At 36.5% G+C, this 22,112-nt stretch overlaps 1 protein-coding gene across 2 annotated transcripts; it reads left to right on the forward strand.

Moving 5' to 3' along the window:
- The first annotated feature begins 1,323 nt into the window (after positions 1-1,323).
- Positions 1,324-18,833, forward strand: LOC112529302 (methyltransferase-like protein 17, mitochondrial). 2 transcript variants are annotated; one of them, XM_025140519.1, is made up of 12 exons: positions 1,324-1,605; positions 2,329-2,594; positions 3,025-3,098; positions 3,435-3,529; positions 6,285-6,382; positions 6,825-6,908; positions 13,300-13,380; positions 13,497-13,580; positions 13,673-13,768; positions 15,930-16,009; positions 17,429-17,517; positions 18,358-18,833. In XM_025140519.1, exons 1-12 carry the CDS (start codon positions 1,476-1,478, stop codon positions 18,693-18,695), a joined length of 1,515 nt encoding a protein of 504 aa, XP_024996287.1. In that variant the 5' UTR covers positions 1,324-1,475; the 3' UTR covers positions 18,696-18,833. The 2 variants fall into 2 exon arrangements, with proteins under 2 accessions (XP_024996287.1, XP_024996289.1); XM_025140521.1 differs by lacking the exon at positions 6,825-6,908 and having other exon boundaries at positions 1,398-1,605.
- The last annotated feature ends 3,279 nt before the right edge of the window (positions 18,834-22,112 follow it).

Raw genomic sequence — 22,112 nt, forward strand, 5'->3', positions numbered from 1 at the left:
CATAACCGGTCTGGTCTTAACCGGTTTCGGTCCCATAAAACGTCAAAAACCCTAACCGGATCATAACCGGCGGTCCCTCATCCGGTCTCGGTCGGTTCCGGTCCCTCTCCGGTCTTCGACGGTTACGGGCCGGGCCGGACCCATTTGGCCATCTCTACGAGTACCTATTACGCCCCAAAAAAAATCAAATCGACAAATCGATTTCAGAATATGTTGTTCATCGGTTGACATCCATTGAATGTAAAAGATAATCTAACTGATCCAATCAGTCGTTGAATGTTGGATTTTTTTCAACCGATTCAATTCAATCTAAATGTTCATGTCTGTACGAGTGAATGACGGCGAAAATGAAATGTGTGCTTTTGAAGGAATAGGTGTCATTATTTAGTTTTTGAACTCCAAACTAAAAGATCGAGAGATAATAAAGTGACAGCAAAAAGGAAACTGTCTGTGAACCCCAAACTATCATAGGTTATAAGGTGATTAAAACAACTTAGAATTAGGTCTAAACAACCAACCAAGCTTGAAATAGAAGCCGTTTTAGAGAGTATAGAGTACAGTGCTGCTAATAGGAGAAGTGAGACTGTATACAACTGTTAATCGCTCGACTTGGGAGTAGTGGTCGACTCTTCATGTTGTTGCGGTGCTGCTCCGGTGTTGAGGCGTATTGCTGCAATGTTGAGTGGTGGTGTGGCGCCTGATTTGGGTAGGTTAGAGTTTTTATTTTTCATCTTCGCTGCCAGCGTGAATTTTTCTTTTGAAATTGAAAACTTGGGTTTGGTTTCGTACTTTGGTAGATGTGGAAAACATGGAAAGTCAATAGTGATGAGATGTGCTTTTGTTTTTTAATAACTATATCAATAAATAATATAATTTTATGTTAATTATTAATTGGATGGGTTCGGTCGGTTCTTATTGGATGATCAATTGGTTCGGTTCGGTTCGGTTTAGTCTGGTTCTTAATTGTGGTTCGAGAATCGACCAATCCAAACTAGATGTTGAAATTTTTGATCCGATCCAAGCCAATTACAATTGGATGTTCAATCATTGTTGGTCGGTTCTAATTGGATCGGTTGACTTTCTGTATACCCATGTCGTGGAACATGGAATGAAAATCCTCGATCAACTCATAAATTAAAGACAATTATTCGATCAACTAACTCGGTGACTCGCTCGGCTCAACTCACTCGGTGACTCGCTCGGCTCAACTCACTCAGGTGATTTCATGGACTCAATGACTCGATCAACTCACCCGGTCACTTGGTATCTTTTTTCTTATTTCTCATGTGGCATTAAGACATACATTACATTTTATGAAACGAAGACGTTGTCGTGACAGAAAAATGACGTGGAGGACGATGACACGGTGTCGGTCTTAAACCCTACGTTTTGACAAAACCCTCACCGGAGAGAACTGGACCTCTTAGATTGGGGAGTTCGCAACGCCATCTCTAGCCGGAACCACCGCATCTCAAATGGCCGGTGCGATATCGGAAACGGTCCAGAGATTCACCGCCGAAACCCTCAAAGCAGCAAGCAAGCAATCCATAGGATGCTATGTTGTCCCCCTCCGTCTCCGACGAGCCATCAAAAAATATATTCGAGGTCATTTCCATCGTCTCTCATTATCTATACGTATAAAATCGTAACGAACCAGAGAAAGAAGAAATAGATTTGCTTATAGGGCTAATGGAAGAATAGAAACCGGTGTAATTTCATCATGTTTTAGAATTCAGATTGATAGGTATAAGAAACCATTTTTTTTTTGAAAATTGAAGGGTATAAAAGCATCTCTAGATATTAAAAACAAGTTTATTGGAGGCTTGATTGAGTTGATTTCTAACTTAGGAGTTGATTGCCATCTCAACAAGCCAAAAAATGAGCTTGAATCAGATGTTAACTAGAGCTAAAATATTGATTGTGGAACAGATAAACTACAGCTTATTTAGTTTAGCAGTATGCTTGGAAATGTAATATGGAAAGTGAGGGTAGAAGAACATGCCTTTTTTCCCTAGCTAATTTGTGGTATACTCAAAATGAAACCCACAGATGGTTGGAAGAGATGAAATGACCAAAGTTTGGAACATGAATAACATCCTACCAAATTGGCGAATTCCTTGGAATATTCCAGTTATTAATGAAATGAGTTTGTTGAACTTGAGCTCATGCCTTTCTGCAGGAGCCGAGTTATATTAGCTAGTGAGCTTGAGATTAAGTTTGTAGAATGGGTTAAGTCTAAATTAACTCAAATTAACAATAAATGCTCTCTGTCCCTGTATGTTTAGAATTGTGTGCCAACTAAATGTGATTTTCAATTGGGAATTGCAGACCAAGAAGATCAACACATGAAGAGGAAAGTTTCGAGGTTGTCAGAATCGTTCAATGATATCAAGGATGTTAATTTGCAGTTAGCTGCATCTACTGCCAGGGAGCTAGTTGACGATCCTCTCAAATATGTTGGATGCTCAAAGCGGTGGAAAATTAAGAGTTGCTATGGTGACATTGGTCTTAAATACAGAGATGACCAGACAATTGCTTACGTTGCTTCTCGGATGCCTGCGGTTTTCTCAGCTTGCCATAGAGTTCTTACTGAGGTATATCTATCTTCAGATTTGTCATCCAAGACTATTCTCTTGAAAGGAAATACCAAAAAGTTGACATAATAAAGTGTATAAACTTGAAAAGGTACTAATTTAGTACCTTTTCAAGTTTATACACTTTATTATGTCAACTTTTTGGTATTTCCTTTCAAGAGAATAGTCTTGGATGGCAGTTATCGTGGCTTAACACTTGCTTGTTTTCAAGACCCCAGTAAACATAACAGAAAACGGAAATAAATATTTTATAAAATTCATGCACTGATTGTCAAATAAAAAGTAGCTATACAAGTCGAAAACAGAACACTTATGTGCCATCGTCTTTTATTTTCTCTTGTATGATTCCTTACGCATTTCACTTCTTCCTGCTAATAACTAAGATCAGAAAATCTGGACTTTCTCTCTATGATAATGAGCTTTATTCTAGGTTAAAAGAAGGCTACCTGGATTTTCTCCGGCTAGAGTGTTGGATTTTGGTGCTGGTACTGGTTCTGCTTTCTGGTGAGGCTTCACCAACACCAATCTCATTGTCTTTACATTTGGGTCCCCCCATCCACTCTCAATAAAAGCTTCTATTTCAAATTATTACACCATTTTTGCATCATTGCTGTTTACATGCAATACACTTGTTATAAGAGGTATTCTATTGAAGTTGATATTTTCATAATAATTTATTGCAAAGGTAACTTCAGACGAGCACACCGTTCTTCTATTTTTCTTTGAATTGGGGAACTCATTTTTTAGAACAACATTCTGGCAAATGATTATTTTTGAAACAGAAGTGCGTTAATGGGTATTTGGTTGTTTGCATAACGATACGTTGAAAACATCATTCAGGGCCTTGCGTGAAGTATGGCCAAACTCTCTTGAAAGAGTTAATTTAATTGAGCCATCCCAGTCTATGCAACGTGCAGGTCTGAGCCTTATCAAAGGTATGGATTCTGATCCATCTCCATCCTCTTTCACACAGTAAATTATTAATATATTAAAATTCGTATTTCCTCCTTTTATTCTGGCTCTGACTAATAGGGCATATACACAATTGAGATTCAATACCAAGAAAATAATAATATGATATGTTAAGAGAAAGGCATTTTGTACATAATCTATGCATCTCTCCCCTGGAGTAAACTACCAAAACTGACAAAAGTTAAGTTACTAGGTTTGAAGGTAGTTTTGCTGTTCCAATTTCAAATTTACGTATGTGTTTGTATTAGTTGTACATGAAGTGAGCTTGGCCAAACCAGGTTATATAGTTGAGTTTGACCATGATCTCATGTTGAGGGAAGCTCACTGAACATCTTTGCTTTATACTTGATGAGCTTGAAAACTAGATGGAGGATAAAGGTGCTGGTGGATTCCCAAATGAACAAGGGTTTTCTTCCCAATATGGTGGATTCCTAAAAGAACAACGTTTTTCTGCCCGATATGGTGCACTCAAAAGATATGTGTCAATTTATTCAAACATCAAACATGTTTCTTCCTCTGTATTTGTATTTGGTTTGTGGGTCCCAAAGAGTACTTGTTTAAATTTATCATTATTTTAGGGTCTTTCTTTTATGTTTTAGCACTAAGCTTGGGTTTTGACTCTTTGAACAATAAGCCTCTGATTCTTTAATCTCCATTCCTGTGGCAATATTTTAAAGATTAGCAGCCTGCTTGGAGAAGCTTGTTTCTCTCTTTTGGTCTTTAGCAATCCCAACTTAAAACTCGAAGATGGTGATGCATGAAGTTCATTAAATTCTGATTTGAACTTTGATTTATTTGGGTTATTAAGATGTTTGATTTCCTTGGTTTTAGTTTCATATTGTCTATGCTTGCTTGTAAGATTTTGGCCTTGGTACTAATTATTATAAATGTAGAAGTAAAAAAGGGTAGATGCCATCCTCTGGAGTGCCCCCACTGCACTGTTCCCACGGCCATTATGGGGGAGGTAAAACATGCATGCATCTCATTGGCATAGAATGGTGCCCGGGCTTGAACCGAGGACCTCACACACACGGATTACATCCGCACCTCTACTGCTATGATAGACTAGCGGGGACTACAATATACAAACCGAGATATTTGATTTGAGTTGGGGTTAGGCCTAAATCAGCCCAACCCAACCCAACTGGTTCAACCCTTCAGACTAAATAAAAAATTCAAATTATCCCTCTTCCGGAGAGGTCCTAAACCGTCATTGTTGATTGATGAATTCAGTTCAATTCAATTCAAGCTATTATTGTGAAATCTATCTAGGCATTTTATGTTTGACATTATATCTGAATTATTGTAATATTTTGGACAGTACTAACCAATAATATTTGATTTTCTTGTTTTCTAGGTTTTAAATTTTAATTTAACCATTTTCACCCAACCATAAAATGACGGGTTGGGTTGTACGTTAAAAAGGTTTTGAACGCCTTAGGATTTTCAGGCCGAAGTAGTTGGGTTGGGTTATTTAAATCCCCTCAACCTGGCCAACCCAACCCAACTCATTTGCACCTTTGCGTCGAAGTATTAGAACACTCGTAACTAAAGCAAATATAAGTTTCTAGACTGCTGGTTGATGAAACCAGGAACAGTTTATTAGTGGCTTCAGAAAATAACTAAATTTTAGAGGAGGCAACTTTCATGGCTATCTTGGTTAACTCATTTCTTTTAAACCATGGGCAATGCTAATACACAATCCATTCGTACCGACTACATGTGTCCCTTAAGGGTGCATTCGGTACATGGGACTGGACAGAAAAAACTCACTGTTCCACATTTGGTGTGCCATGGAACAGGACAAAAACCCGTTGCTCCATGTTTGGCGTGACATAGGACAAGGACAGGGACTGGGTGGGACAAAAAAGGTTCCCTCCTCCCCCCCCCAAAAAAAAAAATAGGTGGAACAAGATGGGACAAAACAATTTTTTTTACCAATTTACCATCATTTATTATAAATATATAAACCTAATACGGTACCCGATTGTTAGGTCAACTGGACAACTGCTTGAATTGTGTTCCGTCTTTATACGTCACAACCTGGGTATCTAAATGCTCAAATTTATTGAAGTATATAAATGATACTGATATTTTATGGTTAACTTTTAATGAAAGTTATGCTAATAATATGTGTATGTGTTTTTGTGCTGTGGTTAGATACTCGGATTAGTCCTCTTTTTCTGCAATTGAACATATTGGTAAGTGCAGGTGTGGTAAGTAATCACAATTCTGTACATGAATTGAAATTTAATATCAATTCGGCCAAGTCTACTTCCAGGTTATTGCAAGTCAATGAGGTTTTGGTTGGATGTTTTCCGATTCTATAGGATGGTTTAATTTTGGAGAATGGTTTTCTTAAATGCACAAGTTTTATGCATTTGTCATGGAATGGGGTTTTACTTGTAGCAGAACGAACTTCGAGTGTATGACTTGTGATATGCAAACATAGCTACGCGCCTATGCTTGCAACTCCATTTGGATGTAAGTGCTGATCATGTGTTGTTGCGTATCGTTGAACTAAAAATGAGCCAGGTTGCATATGAAAAATCATTAATAGGGTTATAGGGGTGAAGTAATCTAATGTGATTTTTTTGCTTATTTCCTTGCATGCAAAAATGATTAACATGATCTTTGATGGACCCTGGCCTGAGGTTCGTAATAAAGAGGTGGTGTCTAGCTGGATAACTTTTAACATCTTTTTTTTATGTACTTCAGATCTGAAGAATTTACCACTTATACAGAGCTATGGTAGCATTCAGGCACTGAGTCAAAACATAAGCAAGTCTGATAGAAAGCACGACCTTGTCATTGCTGTAAGCAACTTTTAATGCACCATATCTTATTTCTATAGTGTATATATGTATATATATGTAGGGGTGAGACTGCGGGAGAACCTAAAAAAATAATCGAAAGAACAACGAAAAACGGATGATGAAAGACAAAATGTATCAATATAGATGTCAAGTTAAAGATAATAAAACAATCGTTTTTTTCTTTGTGTAAGATGTTTCTCTCCAATGTTGGTTGTATTTCGCCCATTTTCGATTTAAAAAATAAGGGGGGGGAGGGGTCTTTTTTTTAAAGGTGGTTATAACCACCTTTTTAACCACATCCGTTAGGATATCTCAATCTAACATCTTTTATCTCTCTCCCTCTCTATGGCAATTACTCTAGTTGATGTTTATATCGAACAATAGTAAGTACCATGCCTGGATGTTATACTAAATGTTCTTCCTTTTGTTATCTTTTGTGTAGTCTTATGTACTTGGTGAAATACCATCATTGAAGGATAGAATTACCATTGTGCGCCAGCTGTGGGATCTTACACAAGATGTTCTAGTAAGTTTTATCTCCATGAATAAGGGGGCGTTTGGTTTAGGCAGAGGAATGAGAATGGGTATGAAAATGAAAATGACAGGGAATGAAAATAGGAATGAATTTTCATTCTCCTCAACTTAACCTGGAATGAGAATTTGGGCTTCTAGGGGAATGGACCCATTATATTATAAAACCAAACAGTTTCTTTTATCTTCATTCCTATTAATTACTGTTTAATACCTCTTACCAAAACCCCCTAAGTTCTAAAGCAATATTATGAGCATGCTTTTAAGTCAAAGGCATCAGACTGTCCACATGAGGATGTTACATGTTTCTGGATGACCATATATACTCAAATAAATATTCATATATGGTATCTGTTCTCTTACTATTATGACTACAATATTATACTATTGTCGTGATGTCCTATTAATGTGGTTTCTTGTTGTATAAAAAATAGAGAGCTTACATTTACGAACTTAACTCTAGCTATGTCCATTATTTCATCCTTGTTGAGACTTTAACACATTTCACTTGATTCTCTCATGCTCTTCCAAATGCTGATCCATCTAGGAAACAGAGTGGGATTACAACTATAGTATATTAAATGTGGAGAATTATGACTATACAACACCTTAAAAGGAGTTGATTGCTTTGCTGATTCCAAGCAAGCCACTACACCCACCCTCCACCCTTTCGGAGTATTCTAAACAAAACTCCTTAGATATGTCACCACACTCCGGTTTACGACCTTTGATCTTTTTGACTAACCATGTTTCCAAGGGTGATAAGTTGCAGAGTAAATTACAAAGATCGTCCCAGTGGTTTGTTGAAACTTTGGTTTTTGTCCCTTAACTTTGTTTATTACAAATCAACCCTTGTGGTTGCATTTCGTTGGATATGTCACCACACTTCCTCTCACTAACGTACGTTATTTTCGTGCTGTTAAATGCCTCATGTGCCCCTAGCATGAGGGTATTTTGGTCATATTAAAGGAAAAATGTGACATGGCATCTTAGGAAAAAAAAACCCAAAATCAAAACCCCCTTAAATCATTATCCCTTTTCCTCATTGCATATCAAGAAGAAAACTTGAAGCAAATCTTTCAAGTAGATCACCGTCCCTCTTCCTCACCGTCTGCCTCCGTCGCTGCTATTGGACCAACAAGACCGTGCAGAAGCTGGAGCCGAAAGCCTTGCTTTTTGTTTTTGCAATGGGAGAGTTTTTCTAAGGAGATTGTTGAGAGTATTTTGCTGGAGGATTTACAACCAACAATCTAGATCTTTGTCGATAGTCTTAACTCTAACTCCACTAACATACCTCATTAGCAACCTCATTAATGAGCTCTCAAACAATCTTTGAAGGAGATTTTATAAGAATAATGAGATCGTTTTCTAGATTTGTTGTAAAAGTTGGATGCTTCTTAATGAGCATGTCTTGCTTTTCTTTAGATTATATTTGCTTCTTGATTTCCTGAACAATTTGTCGCAAATTTCTTAGTTGCTACATCAACCAAAATTTAAGGTGGATCCTGATTTTTTTTTTCAAGAGGGAACACAAAATAATTAGCGTAATATAAAATATAACAAAAAATATTTTCCAATATACAAGGGGCTTTTCCTTAATTTTTTTTACTTATTTATAGCTGCAGTTCGCAAAAAGTTAAAAAAGAGCTAGAGGGATTGAACTTACAACCTACAATACCATATGCAAAGACTCTACGAGTAGGCCACACCTCTTTTTGTTAGGGGAGCACACTTCTATTTAAAGCGGGTGCACCTTTTAAGGCACCTAGTTTTTTTTCCATTGCGTCGACAATATAGTGGGTGCACGTGCACCCCCTTCACTACACTTAAATCCTCCCCTGACCAAAATAGTGTTTTCTTCATAATGAGAGATTTGGTTTTATTTGACTTTGTAGCTGTTTTGCAATTGGAGAAGATGGAGATGCTTCATTTTCATGAGATTTTTCTTATTCAATATCGCTGAAGTAGGAGATAATAGGTTCTTCTTTTGCTTGAATGTTTTCATCAATGGTGGTTTCAGTATTATTAGTACTCTTTGCCAAATCCTTTTGCACTTCATTAGATTGAACTTCTTCTTCGTATAACCCAACCACTATATCTTCACTAGAATCGTGCTAGTACCATGGTTGCCATCGATTGGGTTTGATTTTTGAAGCGAAAATAGAGATCTAAAATCTCTGAAATCTCCCCTTTCTCTTTGAGGGCTGGTTTTTTGGGAGATTTAGAAAGATATCCAAAACCTCCTTGGTAGAGCCTTGGTTCTATTCCTTGGACTAGCCAATGAGTTGGTTTAACAATCTTCGATAACTTTTGATTAGCTACATAACAAGAGAGATTTTGAACCGATCTTTGAGTTGTCGTCTGCCTCAACTTCTGGAGAAGCTTGTGAAGGGTCCTACCTGTTCCACCTCACTCTTAAGAATAACGTCGCTCCACTCGCTTAAAGGCAAAAAAAAGAGGAGGCGGTTATTGTGTGTTTTTTAACACATTGATTTTAATTCAAGCGGGTGTTGAAGATTTTGTGTTTGTTAGTGAAAATTTAAAGATGGTTTGGGTTCGAGTTTTCTAGGTTGAAGGAGGTGGGGGAGGAAGAAGAAGGGTCAAGAACGAGGGGAAAAAGACGATGTGATCTAACTGCCTGTGAGAGGCAGATGGGGGAACTTAACGGCTAGAAGATGACGACCATTAGTGGAGGGACGAACAATAAATCAAAATGCATACTGCAAGGTTAGATTTGTATTAAACAAAGTTGAGGGACGAAAACTAGAGTTTTAACAAGCCACATGGACGATTTTTGTGATTCTCCAAGTTGAATTATGCTTCAATACATGTCCTTGCAATCAAAAGAACTCTTCCCGAAAATGACTCGAGAAAACTGTCTTGGTTGGTCAAATTTGATGTTGGATTTCATGTAGTTCTTCAACTTCGCTCATGAAAGCAACCACATGCTGAGGAGTGAATCATGTATTTACTCATATGTTCTACACCACCATAATCACTGTAAACCCCACTGGATGTGGAACTCTATAAAATCCATCATGATATCCTCCAACACTTTAACAGACAATTCTAGTGGCTGTAAGAGTCCCCCGGGTCATGGTCAACTACTTATGTTGTTGGCAAGAGTTGCAGCTTGACTCCATCTCTCCAACCCCTAATATAATTCTATTGCCAATCTTCTATACAGCCTGAGAATCCTGAAATGTCTTCTAGTTGCACCATGGTGAACATCTTGCAGTATTCAAGGAATTAGTCATGAGATGCCGTGCATGACCAATTGCCTTGATAAGCAAAAGTTGACCATCTAATGAATACCCAATCAGTACCTACTTCCTTACAGCAATATTAAACAATATTGATTGAATCTCCAACAACTTATGTGTTGTCACCACCCCCAAAATTGCCTCCCAATCCAATACAGGCATAACTACTAAATGTTCGGTGAGATAAGGCAACAACCACCTTATTTTCTACGCCAGTAGATACCGAATCTCAAAGTCGTAATCTAGTATCTTCACCAACACCTTTGGTGCTCATGGGCAACTAATTGCTATTCCAATAAGAACTTAAGCTATGTTGATTCTCTCGAACCACGAAATGCTGCTTCTATAGGCAAGGCCACCACTTGTATATTGCTAGCATAGTCGGCATGAGTTTCCTTTCATAAACAGATTTCGATCGAGCTTGAGTTGTCAGTGCCTAACTGGAATAGGTTGGAATAGGCTATTTGTTGACCATGTTGATTAGCACAGTGCTCAATCCACCTCAATGTAGGTGTGTAAACGAGCCAACTGAGTCGAGTAGTAGGTTATTTGAGCTTGGCTCTGGAAAAAAAATACTAGGCTCGAGCTCGAATAACCTTTTCAAAGCAGGGCTCAATATATTAAATATTTTTATTGTATGATTTATGAACATATGAGTATGTTTGGCTCGAAAAGTATATGCTCGAATGGCTCGGCTCAGCTTGACTCGAAAAATTTATGTCGAGGTTTCGAACGAGTCGAGTCGGACATTAATGTTATGAAGTTCGACTTGTTAAGTTAAAGAGTTCTATTTTGTGCTTGAGATCGACTCGAGTTCGAATAGCTCATTAAAAGCTTGAATATTTATGCCCTTACCTTAATGCATCGGCCTCAAAAGTTAATGGTGTGCCAAAACGTGGTGAAGCTAGGACGGGAAACTGATCAATGCTTGTTTTAGATGCCCAAAAGCTTATGCATTGCTTTTTTCCAAGAAATGTTGTCTTTCTTTATCTGCTTTATTAGTGGCCATGCGATGGTGCTATTACCCTGTACAAATTTTTGGTACTCTGAGACCAAAACCTCTAAACTGATTGTTTGAATGATCGGTGAACTCTCCATCTTTGCATACCACCTTTTCATGCTTTAACTCTAGAAATACCAACTCCGGATGACGAACATGCTCATAGAGACTGCCCCTTGACCAAAATATCATCACAAGTACCATGATGAAGTTCCTATAGAACAACTGAAATGCTATGTTTTCAAAAGACTGAAAAGTGATCGGGGATTTTATCAACCCAAAAGGCTTAATCAAACACCCAGTGCCCCTCTTGAGGACGAAAAGCGGTCATGGGCACATCCTTCAGCCACATCTGAACGATTTAGATCTATTTGAGTTACTCTGATACCAATTTGATAAAAATAGGAAAGAATTCTTATTGAAAATGAACAGTATAATTGAAAGACCAAAGAATTGCTCTACTTCCATGAGATAGGCTAGTTCTCCCAAGATTTCCTAATCATCCGGACAATCTTTTTGATTCAATAAAGCATAAAAACCAAATTTCCCATGTAGCTCTTCTTGTAGAACTAATAAAGTATTCAAGTTTGCTATCCTACTAATTAACCTAAGGCATATGCCTTGAATGGATTAATATGTGCTTCAACTCTTGGGTTGGCCTAATATAGACATCTTCTTTGACTCGAGGATAATGCTAACTTATAATGTGTACATGCCTCATAATTGCGAAATAGTGTGATGAAGCTGGTTCTTTAACTCTTAACCTTGTGGTAAAGTCAAGCCTACTTGGCATACGTGGCCTTTTAAATTGCATCTCATAGCAAGGTTAGATTCTCTCAACATGTATATGGGTCGATATTAGGGTAGATGTCTATCACCTTCCAAAGCTGAAGGTGGGGATTTAAACGGCGTTCAAAAGGCGCACCATGGTGGACGTAAGACGCATCTCTGCCGTTACGGTAAGGCCTATAGTGTTTGTGTAAGGCGTGGCTCATGCCATGGGGCCTTGAGGCACGCCACGGCGTGCGTTTTATACAAGGCGTGACTTGTTTTAAAAAATATTAGTTTTTTTAGCTTTTGTATTTTTACACTTTTAACTTTAGATTTTACACTTTTATAGATTTATTTAATCACATCATTGATAGTTTCACGAATTCATACACGTCATGGACTCATGATTAAAACGATGTTGTAAAATTACCCTTCTAAGTTCTATTTTGAATATTCAATCGAAGACCATTTTTACAATAATAATCTACATGATTTTTCTTCTTTTAACATGAATGTAAATTTTTAATATCATTATCTGATTGAATAATATATAGAAAACACATATGTACATATATAATTCTATATATGACATACAAGCTTACTGCCTTATATCACATCTTGAAAAACGCCGCGTCCTAGTTGTGGCGTGTAAGGCTTGAGGCTTGACCTTGCCGCCACGTCAAGCCTCACGCTATTTTGAACCTTGGATTTAAATGTTATCATCCTTGCTGCACATTCAATGTACATGTTATTAAGACATATTAACCATAGTTGTTAAAAGTGCGCCTAGGCACTGAGGCTCATAAAGCTCAAGCTCTTGGGTTTTTTTAAGTTGAGGCTGGGCGTATTCACGAGGTTCACTAAGGCCCTGTGTCTTGGCTATGGCGCTTTGTGAGCCTAGGTGCACCTCATAAAGAGTTACTAAATACCAAGCCAACCCCAATATTAAATAAGTTTTCTCATCTTCTTATCTTCTAGACGTCTTGAAAAAGGTGTTATTAAATAGATGACATAAGTCAAACCCTGATATTAAATACCCAGTTCTTATAACTTCCAAGTCTCTTTACCTAGACCTTAAAACTTCTCTCTCATGGTTCACGCTTTAAACCCTTCTCTCTTCTGCTTCTACCGAAGTACTGCTTGTTGCTGCATTGGAGGCGGCTTGCACTTGCTACATATATGAGTTGTGTGTATATTGAATTTCTTATACTATAAGATGTGCCTCACATTCTTGAAGCCCGCGCCTCACGCCTAGGCCCAGACCCCTTCGCGCCTTGAGTGTTTAACAATTTTGATGTTAACCGATACAGATTGAATGTGGGTTTCATGCAAATACCTTTAATGTAGGACAGGTTTTAGTGGAACCCGGAACACCACATGGATCAAGTATCATATCTCAAGTGCGATCTCACATTATGTGGATGGAGAAAAGGGTGAGTTTACTCCTAAACTAATCATGGAAGTTTTCTGCATGAGGTTCTTTTTGCTATTTGTCATGACTGCACATATTATCCCAAAGCTTTAATTAATCATGTCATTGACTTTTTAGAAAAGCCGCAAATTAGCAAAGGCATCTAATCAAGTCTCTAAGAATTTGATGACACACAAATGCGGGGTCCATATAGTAGCGCCAGTAAGTTCAGAAATCGACATTATTTCTTTTGTAAAATTCAGTTTATCATGTGATTAAGACACGATTCTGTATGCTCTCATTTGTTGTTTCAGTGTCCTCATGATGGAGCTTGTCCATTGGACAATACTGGAAAATATTGTCATTTTGTTCAGCGCTTGCAGAGGACGACATCACAGCTTGCATACAAGGTTTCTATCTCAACCATGCTTATCATCCTTCAGCTGTAGCCCTACACTCCTCAAATTAGCTTTATGTTTAGCTTCTCACTCTAGCAATCCAGCACTATAACTGTGATCACTGTTCTAAAAAGTATTAAGCGGAGCTAGGTGGTTGATTGACCTTCTAGCACTTAGGCTATGTTCTCAAATTTGGGGAGAAAAGAAAAGAAAAGAAATGGATGGAAAAGAAAGGGAGTGAAAAGAAAAAGAAAGAAAAATAATTTTTTTGTTCGTCTCTCGAAAGGGAAGGAAAGGAAAAGAAAAGAAAATAATGTATCATTTCCTTGAACAAGAGAGAAAGGAAAGGAAAGATGCCATTTTTACAAATATACCCTTTTAAAATATATCTTTTATAATGAAAGGCTGGGTTTTGTAATTTTAATAATCTTTTTAAAGGGTTTTAACTTTTTTTCTTTCCTTCCCTTTCCTTTCCTCCCACATTTGGAATGAAAGTTTTGGGAAGAAACTTATCATTATTTTCCTTCCGTTTCCTTCCTCTCTCCTAAAAAGTTTCGAGAACACGAGTTTTTTTACTTCCTCTCCATTCCCTCCCTTTCCTTCCTTTTCCTTCGGAAAAAGGTTTCGAGAACACAATGTTAATCAGCCAAGTGGGAATTAAGCTGCTTAAACAGACAGACACTAAGCTATTGATTTTTAATACTAAGATATAACTATTTTCTGATTGTGTATACATATGAAAATTAAAATTATGATACTACATTATTTAGGTGCCGTTTACCAAACGTTTATCTGGGTAAGTGCTTACCAAGTCACATTATCTTAACCACAAGGGTGGTGCCTGATTGGTTTGAGCTTGGCTCCAAAGGTTCAAATCCAAGGAGGAATAAAAATCCCCTTGTGGCCACGGAGGTTCAAATGCGGTGACTTCGGGCTATCTGCAAAGCAGGTGGTCGCCCTGGGATTAGTCGGCTCGCATAGCGGGTTGGATATCCAGGTTAATCCAAAAAAAAAAGTCACATTACCTTATCGGATGAATATGGTAAGGACCAAGAATCTTACCCGGTAAGAGGGAGACAAGGACCGAGAGTCTTACCCGGTAAGTGAGGGCGACGGCTCTTACCATGGTAAGCGCTTAGTTGGTAAATTGTTGCATACAATGCCGTTTTGGTGGACTAAAGTCTTGTCCAGTAAGTAAGTGGTAGTGTTAAATTTTACCGGTAAGCGCTTACTAGGTTAGTGTTTGGTAAACGCCCCCTTAGAAAATAACTAATTTAATTGCTAACTAGCAGTGTGCAACTTCTTGCACAAGTCAACATATTAGCCGGCAATGCAAATAAAATTTCCTCCACATTTCAGACTACTTGTATGAAGGCCAGAAATTCTGATTTTGGACTCCAATGTGGTTCTTATTTTTCATTAGGGTAATCAAACTCGGCCAATTTGCATTTGGGACTATAGCTATGTTTGGATGTTCCAAATTGGGCTCAAAGAAATTGGACCAGGAATCCACAATAAATAGAAGCCAATTTAAGTGGAACGAATTTTTTGAATTAGGCTGATTTTTTTTGGGACTGAGTCCAGGATTATGATTGCCAAGACGCTTAATCTATGCGCCATTAATTGGGTAAACCTGATTAATCCTCACCTAAAATACCGTCAATGGCATATTTTCGTTTAAATGAATGCTAATTATATAATTTAGATGTAAATTTCGTGATGATGGATAAATATGTGAAATTGTATAAATTTATCTATAAATTCAACACTATATTTTTCTAATGGGTAAAATAGACAATATAAACAAATTCAAACATCTATCGGTTTACAAAAACAAACAGTTTTATTGATTCAGATTTCAGACTTCAACACCACCTCTTATCAATCCGAAGTGAAATAAGTTTTCAGACTTCAACACCTCTTAGAAAACAAATGCCACCTTAATGCTTAGGTGGTTCTAAGTATGTGGTGGGGGAATGCTAAATGCATAGGCAGCTGACTGGGCGGCCCTAAGCAGGGAAATTTAGAACATTTATCGAGATTGCTAGCATTTGCAGCAGTACCAACTAAGATGAGCGTCTAGTTATTTTCCTTTATCACATGCATCCACTTTTATGATGTTAAGCAAATAACTTGACTATTTATTTTGTGGCTATTTGGTGTTCTTTTCTAGCGTTCCAATGGTGTGCCTCTACGTGGCTTTGAAGATGAGAAATTTTGTTACGTTGTATTCAGACGAGGACCTCGACCCAGGCAAGTGCTTATTATTTACTTCAACTACAGGAAATGGTATTAATTGGTCCCATCAAAAAACAAGACTTTACTAAACAGGAAAAGCCCCTTCTATCGTATTACTAAATATCTTTTTAACTTCATTAACATAAAAAAGTGTCGTATTTTTTGAAGTTCGAAAAAGAAAGTACATATCTATGAGAGTCCTTGTCACATGTGAGCTCCTGGGTGCAAATGCTTTTAAATTTCCTTCTGTCTTGTGGGAATTTGCTATTTGACTAGATACATGGTTTTATGAAAGCATTGAACTACTTTCCCATCTACCACATCAAATCTCTCATAATGATGGGAATGGTCGAACATCTAGATGTACTTCTAAATTTTTCCAGAATAGAAGAGTTTCTGTTTTCACTTGACATTCCAAAATGTTTGTTTGAGTCCCTTATCGGCTAGACTTGGACCCTTTCTCTTCAATATATGTTAGAACCTCCCACCAAGGACTCTTTTAGAGAGTAATTTAATGGGGTTCCATATATTCTTAACATGGTATTAGAACCAAGATCTACCATTCTCAGGACTTGACATTGGGGTTGCCACCTTACCCGTCTAGCCCCCTCTTGACAATCTGTGCCATTTAGCATCTGTTGGAGGGGGCATGTTAGAGTCCTACATTGGCTAAACTTGTACCATTTCTCCTCAATATATTTTGAACCTCCCCTCTCTCCTCCGGGGCTCTTTTCGAGAGTTATCTGATGTAGTTTCACATATTCTCACATGATACTAGAGCTAATGTCTACCGCTCTAGGGACTTGACAATCTAGGACAATCTTGCCCGTCTAGCATCCGTTGGAGGGGGCATGTTGGAGTTCCACATCGGCTAGACTTGGACCCTTTCTCCTGTATATATGTTAGGACCTCCCTTCTCACCTCAAAGGACTATTTTGGAGAGTAATTGGTTTCTGCATATTCTCAAAGTCAGTCGTCACAATTTCTATAGTGGTCGAAGTCCTTGGGGGATGTGATGGAATATCCCATCTACCCAAGGTTCGATTTCAGACGTATACCACAATTGTGGCCTCTAAGAGTTTGAGTTTATCAAAGCTGATTTCTTGCAGTCACAATTTGCCGGGATTAGTTCAGGCATAGCCAGGGACACCCTTCCTAAGAAATGGAGTAATTTATTTTAGTAAGTTGGTACATAATCATATCTTTGCGACTCCACTTCAATTTCTATAGGATGGGGATGAATTTTACAAAAGTGTGCTGTTGATTGGTCCGTGAACTGGCATATGGTGTCTTTATATGCTAAAGAAATCGGAAATCTTTCTTGCAAAAAATCATACTACAAAATCATCTTCACTTGAAGTGGAGTCGCAATCACAACTCTCCCCGGCTTTATGTCATGAACACTAGCTGTTCTTTTCTGTCTCTTTGCAACAGTGAAGCATGGCCACTTGACGGTATGAAGTTTGATACGTTGAAAGAACAGAATGCCAAAATGAATCCCGAGGATCTTGATAGCAGCTACGGTAGGTGCCTCTTGTCATTTTCATCATAATTCATATTTTAATTATTGTACCATCGTACTGAAAAAAATAAAAAGCTGACCATCATGTTGGTGGCATAAACTGCAGGATTCAAAGATTTACATAATTGATAGTTCGATACCCCCTCCCCCTGGATCCATCCCTTCCGCACACACCTTAAAGTTACTTTAGTGGGGTTTCGTGTGACCGATGATCTCAATCGTGTACCTCTTATGTCCAATATCAAAATAAGTTGTAGATTATATGGTGAAATATGATTAAAGATGTCCGGTTTTGGTTCATGGATGGGACTAGATAGGACTGAGATAGATGGGTGAGAGTGAGGTAGGTGGGTGAAAATTTTGCGAAAGGTCTTAGGTTTTAATTTGATATTTGATATGGGTGGTTTGGTAATTTACCAGTCTTGTTTGATCTTGATTTTTTCCACATTTTGTGGACAAAAAGTGCATTTTTGTCTCACTCAGTTCTATCTGTCTGTATAGATTGGAAAAGTTTTTGTATGGGTGAGCTTTTTCATAAATGAAAGGAGCATGTTTTTTAATTGGGAGGGGCAGGTTGGAAAAAACTTGACTTTCTGTATAAAGCTTCCCCTAGGAGTTTATTGAGTTCCATGTCATGAAGCCATTACCAAATAGTCATGTATAATTGACCGAATAAGCTGTGACTCATTAAACTCATTAAGTTACTAACGGACATGCCCTCAGTCTTGTCCGGTCTAATGTCACACCAAACGTGGGACATGTTTTTACCCTGTCCAGTATTGTCCGGGTACGGACCCTTAAAAGGGACTTCCTATCTTTTAATTATGATTTGTGTTGACAGATGATGACCAATATGATTCAGAACCCGAGGATATTCTTTACGATAAAAAGATGATCAAGTACGAGTCCGATATCAACGAACCATACGCCACGACCGAAAGTGACGCAGAGGAAGAAGCAGAAGACGAGACAACTCGTGCTGATCTCGGAAGCGGTTGGGGAAGAATCATCTACTCTCCAATAAAAAGGGGTAAGCGAATCGAAATGGATGTTTGTCGAGCCACCAATCACGATGGCTCGGAGGGTCGTTTCGAGAGGGTGACCGTCACAAAAAGCAAGAACCCGACGTTGCACCATCAGGCCCGAAGATCACTGTGGGGTGATCTGTGGCCCTTTTGATTTCAAGAATCTTCTTTTTCTTCTGTAAATCTAAGTTTTGTTTACTTGATTTGTAAAAGTAGAGATTTAGAATAAAGAGTAAATTACGTTTTCCGTCCTTGTGGTTTAGAAATTGCGGTTTTTGTCCCTATGGTTTGTAATTCATTGCTATTTTTATCCTCATGATTCACAATTTATTGTTGTTTCGGTCCCTATGGTTTACAATTTTTTACTGTTTTGGTCCCTTGTACTTCAAAGGTAGAAATTAGTCTAGAGACAAAAACAACAATAAATTGTAGACCATAAAAACAAAAGTTGTAATTTCTAAAGCATAGGGATGAAAATTGTAATTTCGAATTATTTTTATTTGACCATTGACCAGTGGTTGGTTACCAGAGTTGTACTTGTATCTATCCTAGAAAGGCCAGTTGGAAGATGGTACAAGTTGTGAAGCCATAATGAGTCAACTTAAGCATAATGAGGTACATGTAGGTGTGAATCAACCTATCACGAAATAATTTAACTCGAAGCAATCTGATGTTTGATTGAGTTATAGATTTTTTAAATCGTAGGTATTAGATTGATATTGGGTTATTATTATTTGAACCTAACCTGATGAATCCGATATCCTTTTATTTCTTGGATTTAATATGATTGTTGGATTTTCTATTAATATATACATTAGACAATTACGTTATCACATATCCGCTCTTCATATACACATTTTCAATCTATTCATATCTTTATATAACTCATTTCAGTAACTGTGAATATATATATATATATATATATATATGTATATTGAGAAAATTAACTGAATGTGATATATGTAAGAAATATGGATAAGTTGTATCAAATGGTTGATGATGAAAAAAATTATGAGTAGAGAAATAACATATTTAATGTTAGAAGAATATTTTAATGTACTAAAATATCAACCTGACCAACCCGTACGATTTGATTTATGTTGGGTTGGATTAAGATTTTTCAAACCGTAAGCATGAAGTTGAGTTGTTCAAATGTTTTCAACTCGATCAACCCAACTCATAAGCATCCCTAGGTACATGCATGCTCTCTTTGTTTACTGTACTTATATTACACAGACAGAACTGGACAGACATGTCGTATAAGAGTGAGGTAAATGGGTGGAAAGTTTTTAGGGTTTTAATTTGATATAAATAGTTTAATAATTTACTGAACTTGTCCCATTTTCTAATTTTCGTTACTCTAATTTTCGTAAAATAGAGAAAATGCAATTTTCTCTAGTTCAATCCCGACTCCTATCTCGTCTTAGTCTTGTGTCGGGTCAAACACGAGATCAGTTTTTGTTCCGTTGCCTTTGCTTCAAAATTAACATTCACAATAAAAAAAAACACATAATTTTAAATACGTATAATTATTACAATTTTTAATAATCTAAATGACAATTTTACATTTAACAATAAAAGAATTAATGATTTTTTTAATACCGAATATTTATTTTGAAATAAACAAAAACAAAAATTATAAAATTAGACTCGCATTTATTAGTAGGGATTCAGTTTAGTGGTATATGACTTTAAATGAGTTTTTAAAACCACAAGGGTGGTGCTTGATTGGTTTGAGCTTGACTCCAAAGGTCAAAAGTATCAGAATGTCTCAGGTTCAAATCCAAGAAGAAATAAAAATCTCATTATGGCCACGGAGGTTCAAATACGGTGACTCCAGGCTATCTGTAAAAGCAGGTGGTCGTCCTGAAATTAGTCGGCTCGTATAGCGGATTGAATATTCAGGTTAATTAAAAAAAAAGAGTTTTTAATAAAATTCATTACTTTTTAGCCTACTAAATATCATAGTTTTAATTAAAATCTTATCTAAAATTTAAATATATTTAAATTCGAGTTTTAAAAATTAAAATCCCATTTAATATTTTTCACCTAAATATTCAAGTTATTATGATGTCATAAATGGAGTCTACAGTAATAATTCATGTGGGTATCTGTAAAAATGGGTACTCTTTTTTCACTTTACAGCAGAACAAGATTCCTGAAGACTCCCATCAATACATGAACCTATGGATATTTTCCCATAATTTATCCTTCTCGGTTAAGAGATAAATGAGTAGAAAATCCAATTTGTCGATTTACGGTTTGGATCGAGTTGGATTGCATCCGATTCGGTTTTGCTCTAGGGATGGGCGTTTCAATCATTTTGGAGATTCTGCTACATTCAAAACTTTTGATTACATTGCATAAATGAGATGACAGATGATATATGTTACAAATAAAAATGGGTTAAACCTAAAACGATTAACAATCTGAAACTAAACCTAAAACATTACTGATTTGAGCCTAAAACCAAATAAGTAATGATAATTTCGACTATAGTTTTACATAGGTAGATAAAAAGGCCCTACACACATGTAAATTTGGGCCCTAAAATTTCGGAGGTTTTGTTCAAAATCTCACATTTAACATGTTAAGGGACGACCCTAGCTCTAGGCCACTTGGCTATATTTAGGTATACTATAAGTGTACTCGCACAAATATTTACCACTTTTCAAAATAACCTTTGGCTATATATATATGTGTGTGTTTGTATATATATATATATATATATATATATGTAAGTTATTATGCAACCCTTTACATGTGTATAACTAATACAACTCAATCCCAACCGTCTATTTAATTTGATGAATATGTGATTTCATAAAAGTTTTGATTGTTTCATAATATAAAGTATTGATCATAATTAATGAACCTTAGTCATATTTCATAAATATTTAAATCATAATAAATGAACTCTCATCATTTTCATAAATATCTCAATTGATTGAGTTGCATTGGTTGTACAAATGTGATGAGTTGCATTAGAAATATACCCCCCCCCCCCACACACACACACACACACACACATATATATATATATATGATATCAAAATATAAATAATAAGATATCATTTTATAATCTGATTTGTATAAATTAAAAAAATAATTATATTAAATATCGTTTAAGTTTATTGTTTCAGTATTTTTGTTTATTTCGATATGAAAACCTGGTTGAAGTTTGTATAGGAACTTGTTCAAATTTAATTCACAAAGATGAGCGTATGTATGAATATTTCATTTGGTTAAGATCTAAATAGTTAACTTTGAGTTTTTGAATGGAAAATCATACGAAAACCGAAAACCCTAATTTTAGGATGATGAAATTGGAGTTAATTTTATAGTGGTTTTGAATTATTTTGGTGTTAAAATATCGATAATAAGTTGTTTATTGCAACGGTAGAAAAAAAACAATCAAATCAAATCGTCTTTAACATAATTTTTTTAATTTAAACAAAACAAATTATAAAATCATATCTTATTTTATTTGCCATAAATAAAATAAGATATAGTTTATGATTTGATTTTTTTTTAAATTAAAGTTTTAATTACATTAAAATCATATCTTTTT

The sequence above is a fragment of the Cynara cardunculus genome (assembly GCF_001531365.2).
Source record: "Cynara cardunculus var. scolymus isolate 2C chromosome LG 16, CcrdV1, whole genome shotgun sequence".
In the NCBI taxonomy this organism is placed as follows: domain Eukaryota; kingdom Viridiplantae; phylum Streptophyta; class Magnoliopsida; order Asterales; family Asteraceae; genus Cynara; species Cynara cardunculus.